At 45.8% G+C, this 7,984-nt stretch overlaps 1 protein-coding gene across 1 annotated transcript; it reads right to left on the bottom strand.

Annotated features, from left to right (window-relative positions):
- Nucleotides 1–1,059: 1,059 nt before the first annotated feature.
- OTOL1 (otolin 1) lies at nucleotides 1,060–4,449 on the bottom strand. The gene is made up of 4 exons (XM_058031373.1): nucleotides 4,149–4,449; nucleotides 3,039–3,128; nucleotides 2,143–2,214; nucleotides 1,060–1,955 (listed from the first exon to the last, which is right to left on the bottom strand). Exons 1-4 carry the CDS (start codon nucleotides 4,447–4,449, stop codon nucleotides 1,060–1,062), a joined length of 1,359 nt encoding a protein of 452 aa, XP_057887356.1.
- Between the last annotated feature and the right edge of the window lie 3,535 nt (nucleotides 4,450–7,984).

Here is a 7,984-nt window from a genome sequence, read left to right as displayed (position 1 = left end):
AATATTTTTAAGGTGGAAACCAGCTTGGATTAAGGTTTTCTGGTCAAATGATCTCTGTGAGGCTTTTTAAACATTCCCACAAATCCTCTGAGCCGTCACAACACCTCAAGGGAGTTTCAAAGTCTGTTCTTGGTGTCTCCTCCTCCTCCCAGCAGCCCGAGGATGATCCCACAGCATCAGAGGCTCAGAACCTGGGCGTCTGATTGGACCACTAAAGTAAATCATCTCTCAACTACTTTTGAAAGTTTCAGATTTATTTTTGTTTAAGAACAAGATTTAGGAGGGTTTCTTACGCTGACTGAATTCTCTTTTACACAATTTTTCACATAATTCATGACCAAAACTAAGGCACTAAATAATACTGATTCAAGGATAAAAGAGCTTTAAGTCTTTTCAGGTGATTTCAAGGAACCTACTGCTCATGTTCCCATCTGGTTGATCCCAAGCATCAGGATGATCCCAAGGATGATCCCACAGCATCAGTCTCAGAACCTGGTGGTCTGAATAGGCCAATAAAATAAAATATTCACCTCTCAGCTACTTTTGAAACTCTCAGATTTATTTTTGTTCAAGAACAAGATTTAGGAGGGTTTTTTACACTGATCTAATATTCTTTTAGACCAAGACTAAAGCACTAAATAATACTGATTCAAGGATAAAAGAGCTTTAAATCTTTTCAGGTGATTTCAAGGAACCTACTGCTCATGTTCCCATCTGGCTGAGCTCTATAAATCAAACCCTGGCATTTTTATCAAAATTAGAGATGATCAGAACTGATTCCTAGAGGGAGCCTGGGCCATGCAAGGCTTGCAGGAGCTGGGAAGGAGTTTCATTCCATGATTTGAATGTTCTAATTACAAACTGTGCTGGGAAATGCCCTCCCCATACTGGTCCTGTTGGTGCTTGGACAATGGGCAAAGGATGTCTGACTTCTACTAATCCATGTCTTGAAATATCAACATTTTTGTTAAAACCTCACAAAAATAACACCTAAACCAAGGTGCTGCCCTTTTCTCCTCTCACACCCAGAGGGAAAAGCTGTTCCTCAGGGTTACAAACTCACAGAAGGACCTCAAAACCATCGGGGTAGAGCAGGAACCCCGTGAAGACGCTGTCGTCCTCCGCGCCGGCGTAGAGCCCGTTCCAGTCCTTGCCAACCTCCAGCCACACCTGGTCACCCACCCTGAGCTTGAGGATGGTCAGGAAGGAGGCCTGGTCGATGTCCTGGCCATAGAGCGTGTCCCTGGCCTTGGCCACCCTCCTGCTGCTGGCCACGAGGCTGAGGCGCGCGGGGCGGCCGCGCACGGTGACGTGGTAGGAGAACACGTAGGCCCCGGGCACGCTGCAGTTGAACTTGCCCGTGGCCGGGTCGTAGTCGTGGCGCTCGTCGAACCACACGCGGTCAAAGCGGATGGGCACGTTGGGAGGAGGGAAGGGCCGCGACAGCGCCGCGCTGAAGGCCGAGCGCGGGGCCCTGGGGACGTTGCCCCGGGCGCCCTTGGCCCCGCGGGAGCCTTTCCTGCCCGGGGCACCGCGGCCGCCCTTGGCGCCGGGCTCGCCCTTGGGCCCGCCGGGGCCCGCCATGCCCACAGGGCCCACGTCCCCTTTGTCACCCTTGTGGCCCTGCTCGCCCTTCTCCCCCTGCTTGCCGGCCACCCCCCGCATGCCCTCAGTGCCCGTGTCCCCCTTGCTGCCCTTCTCGCCCTTGGTGCCCCCTTCCCCTCTGTCCCCCTTGGCCCCTCTGCCCCCCGGCTCCCCACAGTAACCCTTCTCCCCCGTGTCCCCCTTCTCTCCCTTGTCCCCCTGCTCTCCGCCAGCTCCTGGCTCCCCAGGATCCCCCCTGTCCCCTTTGTCTCCTTTGGTGCCGTTGTCACAGGTGTCCCCTTTAGCCCCCTTTTGTCCCTTCAGTCCAGGGAAGCCGTAGCTGCCCTTGCTGCCTTTGGCTCCAGCTTCACCTGGGGGAAAAATGAAGATTAAAACCAATAAAAAAGAAAGTTAAAACCAATAAAATTGGATTGCTCTGGAGGTGGAAGGACCATCCAAATGGGTTGGTCCTTCCAGGCTCTTGTAAAACCCAGAGCAGAGGGAAAGGTCAGAGCAACCCTGGGTTTTCCAGAGCAATCCTGGATTTTCCAGACCTACCTTGCAGCCCAGGTTTCCCTGGATAACCGGGGCTTCCACTCGCTCCTCTCTCTCCTTGCTCTCCTTTTCCTCCTAGGACATTGCAGCGGTGATTAATTAATTAATGAATTAATTGGTGCTGGCGCGTGCAGCACAGCAAACATCACATCCCGCTGGGACTATCTGTCCCTCACTTCGTTAGTAAAACAGAGGTGAGCAATGTGGGTTTTGAGGAAACAGCTCCAGGAGCCTCAGCTGGATCCCACAGCCCCCAGCACCACCTCACTCTGAGATTTCTGCCCCTCTGCCAGGCAGCTGCTGCTGTTTCATGGAAGGTGGAGAAGGTGACAGCCCTGCATTCCTCATTCCAGCATGGCCAAAAAGCTTTTCCAGGAGTGAATCACTGCCTAAGGGGCTGCAGGGACTGAACAGCACCAGACTCTGCTGGGAATCTCCTGCGTGATTCCCAGAGGCAGCAGCAGGATCCTGCCAGGATAAACCCCCAGGTGAAGGGCAGGGCTTCCTTTCAGGAATACTGATGGATAATGATGGCTCAGCATCTTAACTGAAGCTCTTCTGCCTGAGAGATTGAAATTGAAATGCAGATTTTACACCTGCACACGATTTCCATGGCGGCTTTTTCACTTCTGTCCTTCATCCAAAGCAAACTGAGCCCAGATTTTGAACTCCTGTTCAGAACAAGAATTTTTGAGTGAGATCTTTATGAGCAGCTGCTCCTATTCCACCTGAACAAACACTGCCACAACCTGAGTTCCTGTCCCTGCACTGATGCCAGCTAAACCCCTCCAGGGCTCAATCCCTGGCAGAATTTTTCTTTTGCTTTAAAAAATATGGGTTTTTTAATAATTTTGTGGTGTTTTATGAGGACAGCAGCATTTTCCATTACTCTGGTTTACCTCTTTCTCCTTTAGAGCCTTTTGGACCTTGAGGGCCAGGGGATCCTGGCAGCCCTGGCAGCCCAGCATCTCCCTTCTCCCCCTTGGGACCTGTAAAATCAACAAAATTACCTCAGTAACTCCAAGGTTTAACTTCCAAATAACATTTTCATCAACACCTGAGCAGTGTGGCATTGAGGAGTGTATGTGAGATGATTCCATCACCTTGGGAAGAGCTGCTTGTTTTATTTGACATCATCAAATCTCACAGCTCTGCCTTTCACTCTGGGCCTTAGTTAAAGACTTTTTAAAACCAACTTTGAGCTGCCTCAGAGCCACAGGAGCTCAGAGGTTCACAAAACATCAGAAATTAATCTGCCTTCAATATCTGAGGAGCTGCCAGAGCTTGGAATTGTCCCTTTCCTTAAGGAGAATTAATTCTGCCAGTATAGAAGGGGAACCTGGCCAAGAGCTCCACACTGCAGAAAGGAGGGATTGAAATCATTTCCCTTTTCCATCCCCTTGGGAATCCAGAGATTCCAGTGTCTGTCTGGGAGTAGATTATGGTACCTTCAATCACCACAAGGACTCTTCCATCAAGAGATGAGAGATCAAACTCGCTTTACACCTACCACAATTTCCATGAGCCAACCGTTCCCAAGCCATGGGAACGTGAAAATCCCTGGAGTGCATTGGATTAAAGGAGAAGAACCTTTCCCTAAAATCCTGATATCCACCCCAAACCTTCCCTGGAACAGCTCCAGCCATTCCCTGGCTCCTGTCCCTGTCCCAGGGAGCAGCGATCAGAGCTGCCCTCAGGAAGAGCTGATGCAGGAGATTTAGGGGTTACAGAGAAATTGATTAGGGGGAGCTGACTACACACTGTGTATCACTTAACATTTACTGTGCTTGCAGAAGTCAGATGAGAGAATGCAAGGCTGTTGTGATAAGAAAGAGAAGAATGCAGGGCTGTCGTGGTGAGGAGCCCCTAAAGCAGCCAAAACCACCCAGCATCAGAGCTGCAGATCGCTGAGATCTCCCCCACCAGCTGCACAAACACGCCCAATGATTTCTTGCGGGAAAAGCCGCTGGATTTGGCATTTCCAGCCCAGCAGAGAGGGCCCAGCACACCTGGGGGTCCCGGGGGGCCCGGCCAGCCCCGAGGCCCGGCCGCGGGCGGGCAGCAGTCGCAGCAGTTGAAGAAGAACTCGGCCGAGTCCAGCGTGGAGTTGTCCAAGGGGAGAAGCGTGGGGAGCTCAGCCCTGCCCGGCGCCGCCGGCAGTGGGATTTTCCCCGGCACAGATGGAGGGGCTGCCGGGGGCTGGGGAGGTCTGGGCTTGGTGTAGAGCACGGCCGGGGTCACCTTCAGCGCCGCCAGCGCGGGGACAGCCAGCGCCAGCAGCAGCGGGACGGGCCGCGGGCAGCTCGGCATGGCAGCGGCTGTGGGAGACACACGGACAGACACACAGACAGACAGCAAAACCCTCCTGCATCCTCTGCCTCACCCCTCTGCCCTTCACAGAGAGCAGCAGGCAGTAGTTTCCCAAGGATTTCTCCTGGGGAAGGCAGTGGGAAACTCAGAGAAGAAGAGAAATCAATTCGTTTCTCTATTGGCTGCTCCCGTTGTTGCACGTGTGGAATGTGTAATGGGGATTGTTTGCCCAAAGTGAATTGGTTAATTGGACATCATGAAAGTTGTTTTGAGTGACTGGCCAGTCACTCAAAGCTGTGTCCTGGATGTCTCAGACACTCATGGGTTTTTTTAGTATCTTTGGTATAGTATAGTATCTCTATAGTATAGTGTCTCTATAGTACAGTTATAATATAGTATTAGTGTAATGCAGTATACTTTTAATGAAACAATTTTTTAGCATTCTGAATCATGGAGTCAGGGCACATTATTCCCTGGATAATAACAATAATAACAATAATAACAATAATAATATAGCATTATATTATATATAAAACTATACAATTATGATTATGATTATTACGATTATTATTATTATTATTATTATTATTATTATTATTATTATTATTATTATTATTATTGTTAATAATAATAATAATAATAATAATAATAATAATAATAATAATAATAATAATAATAATAATAATAACAGGGGCATTGCTTGTTTCTCCTCTACTTCCCTGAAGCCAAGGGTGAGGCCCTGGCTCTGCTTCCCCTGAGGAGTTGTGGTTGCCCCATGCCAGGAGATGCTCAGGGCCAGGTTGGGTTGAAGGGACCTTAAATCCCATCCCGTTCCATCCCTGGGACACCTCCCACTGTCCCAACCCCATCCAGCCTGGCCTTGGGCACTGCCAGGGATCCAGGGGCAGCCAGGGAGTTCCTGGGAGGAATTCCTTCCCAAAATCCCACCCAACCCTGCCCTTCTCCAACTCCAGGCCATTCCCATCACTCCATGCTTTTGGGGAAAATTTTCTCTCCAGCTCTCTTGTAACCCCCTTTGGTCCTAGAAGGATGTGGAGAGAATTCCATAATGATTTCAGAGCCCAACACAACTACACACAATAAAGAGCTCTTTCTCTAAAAGAATAAATGGAAGCAAAATGAAACATCAAGTTTTCCAGACTCAGGTCGTTTGGTATCAAAAGTATCAAGTGCGCCAAAATTTTTATCTCGATATTTTTCCATTTCTGCCTGATTTTCTGGATTTTTTAGTGTAACCTTTCACATCTGCTCTTTCTATTTTTCAGGTGTTGATTCAGCTGAGCCAGGGAGAAAGGGCAAAGGCCCCAGTTTCTCCTCTAGGCCAGGCGCTGCCTCTCAGGTGACCCGTCACAAAAAGCACCTTTGTTCCTTTGTTAAAGCAGGGTCCCCCCTGTAAATGCAGATGGAACAGAGCCCCTTTCTTGCTGGGGCTGAAACCCAACCCTCCTGAGGAGCCACAGCATTCCAGAGCATGGGAAACCTCCAGGAGAGACCCCCCAGCCCTGCCAGCCAGAGGGCAAAAGGAGATCCAGCCCCACACCAGGCGTTTTTCCATCTTTAAAAAATCCATTTCAGAGGGAAAAAAGGTGATTTTTAAATTTTTTTTCCCCTCACCATTTTCAAACAAAATGAAATCATTGAATGGAAAATTGATTCCCCACATAAAACCCCCAGTGGTCACTCCTGGATGTTGGAATCTGCTGAGAATTTTAGAATTTAGCACTGACCTCCAAGAGAACACTGCTTTTAACCTGAGGCTGTAGGAAAAAACTTCCACAATTAAATGATAAAACTAAGATTATAAATGTGTGTTTGAAATAAAAGTGTGTAATATCACATAGTAAAAAACTTACAGTTTTAGAATATAATAATATATATAAAGCAAGATAAAAATTTTAAGGCAGAAGCGAATCCTTCTTCTTCACCTTCTTCTTCATTAAAGTAGTATTGTATAATTAAATTTTATATGTATAATTTTAAAATCCACATTACAAGCCACAAGTAGTTAGTAATTAAATTAAAAATAAAACTAATTTGTGTCATTTGTTAATAAAACAGTTTATCCTTATAAAAACATATAAAAACAAAGATACAACTCCATTTTGAATTTGTTAGAGTAAAACACTATAAAACTCACAATTTGTGAAGCTATAATATAAATAAAAACTAAAAAACACCTAAATCCAAACAAAACCCACTATCTCACACATTTAACCCCAACCCTAACAAAAAAGAAAATAAAACTCAGCAGTTGCCCACTGGGACCCTTCAATCCATAAGGATAAATTATCCCTTCCCTGTGGGTGAGTTTATTTAGAATGGGGTTCCAGGGCTAGATTTTTGTCCAAAACTGGGATTTTTTTCCCTTACCATGAAGAGTTTTCCTGGGAAGTTGGTGTGGGGGGAGATGCTCAGCACGGGCAGGCAGGGAGCAGCCAGAGCCTGCAGCTGCAGCCACAGAGAAAAAGGAGAAAAAAAGAGAAAAAGGAGAAAAATGAGAAAAAAGGAGAAAAAATGGAGAAAAAGGATAATCTGCTACCTGGAAAAAAAACCCCCAATTTCTCCTTTTGAGCAATATCCTCAGACAGGAGCGCCCTGTACCAGCTGGAGATAAGTAAATAAATCCACTATTTACACCAAAAACCCCTCAGAGATTTTAGGGATCTAATAGCTTTATGGGGAAACCTTAAATCAGTTCTCAAATCCAAACCATTCCTGAGTTTTCCTGTCACACATCACAAGCCCCAAACCCAGCCAGATTGATTGATTGCTGTCAAACACTGGATAAACATAATTAATAACCAAATTTTACCTCACCACCCTGAAAAAATTAAATCCTCAGAGCAAGGAATCACTAAACAAATTTTCATTTCAATGGGCAAGACTGTTTCTAGATTAATTATACTTAAATAATTATTTTAGGATTTTTTTACATGTCAGGGCGTTGGAACAAGTTGATCTTTAAGGTCTCTTCCAACCCAAACCAGTCTGTGATTCTAAATAAATGCACTTAAATAAAACTGAAATTTTGAGCTTCTTCATTACATTAATTCACCACCACTGAATATAAAATCATTCATTGGAATCCCCCCACTAAAATTATAATTCACAGTGAACACAAAATAGGAAGAATTAAACTTTGCTGCAGTGCCATATAATTCATAAATTAATCTACATTTAATTTGATCTAAATATCTACTAATTATTAACATATTTCCCATAATAAGATGGTAATAATACACTTTTTTGTGCGTATGCTTCCTAAAATTCCAGATATTCCAGTTCACAAGAGGAATTTAACCCAAATCCATCAGTTTGAAATATCAGGGAGATGATTGCACTTTATCTTATTTAATTATTCCTAGTTCTTAGATGTGTGAGGAAAGAAAAACTCTAATCCCCATGCAGTTACACACTGATTATAGACAGGAAATTTTCTGCAGATAAATTCTATTATTTTAAATTGTATGACTCTCTCCTACCTTATAAACGCCCCTGCTCCCAGGAGAACCCC

Source organism: Melospiza georgiana, chromosome 10 (genome assembly GCF_028018845.1).
Source record: "Melospiza georgiana isolate bMelGeo1 chromosome 10, bMelGeo1.pri, whole genome shotgun sequence".
NCBI classification, from domain to species: Eukaryota; Metazoa; Chordata; class Aves; order Passeriformes; family Passerellidae; genus Melospiza; species Melospiza georgiana.
The sequence above is the reverse complement of the archived record's forward strand: the minus strand, read 5'-3'. Positions and strand labels throughout refer to the sequence as shown.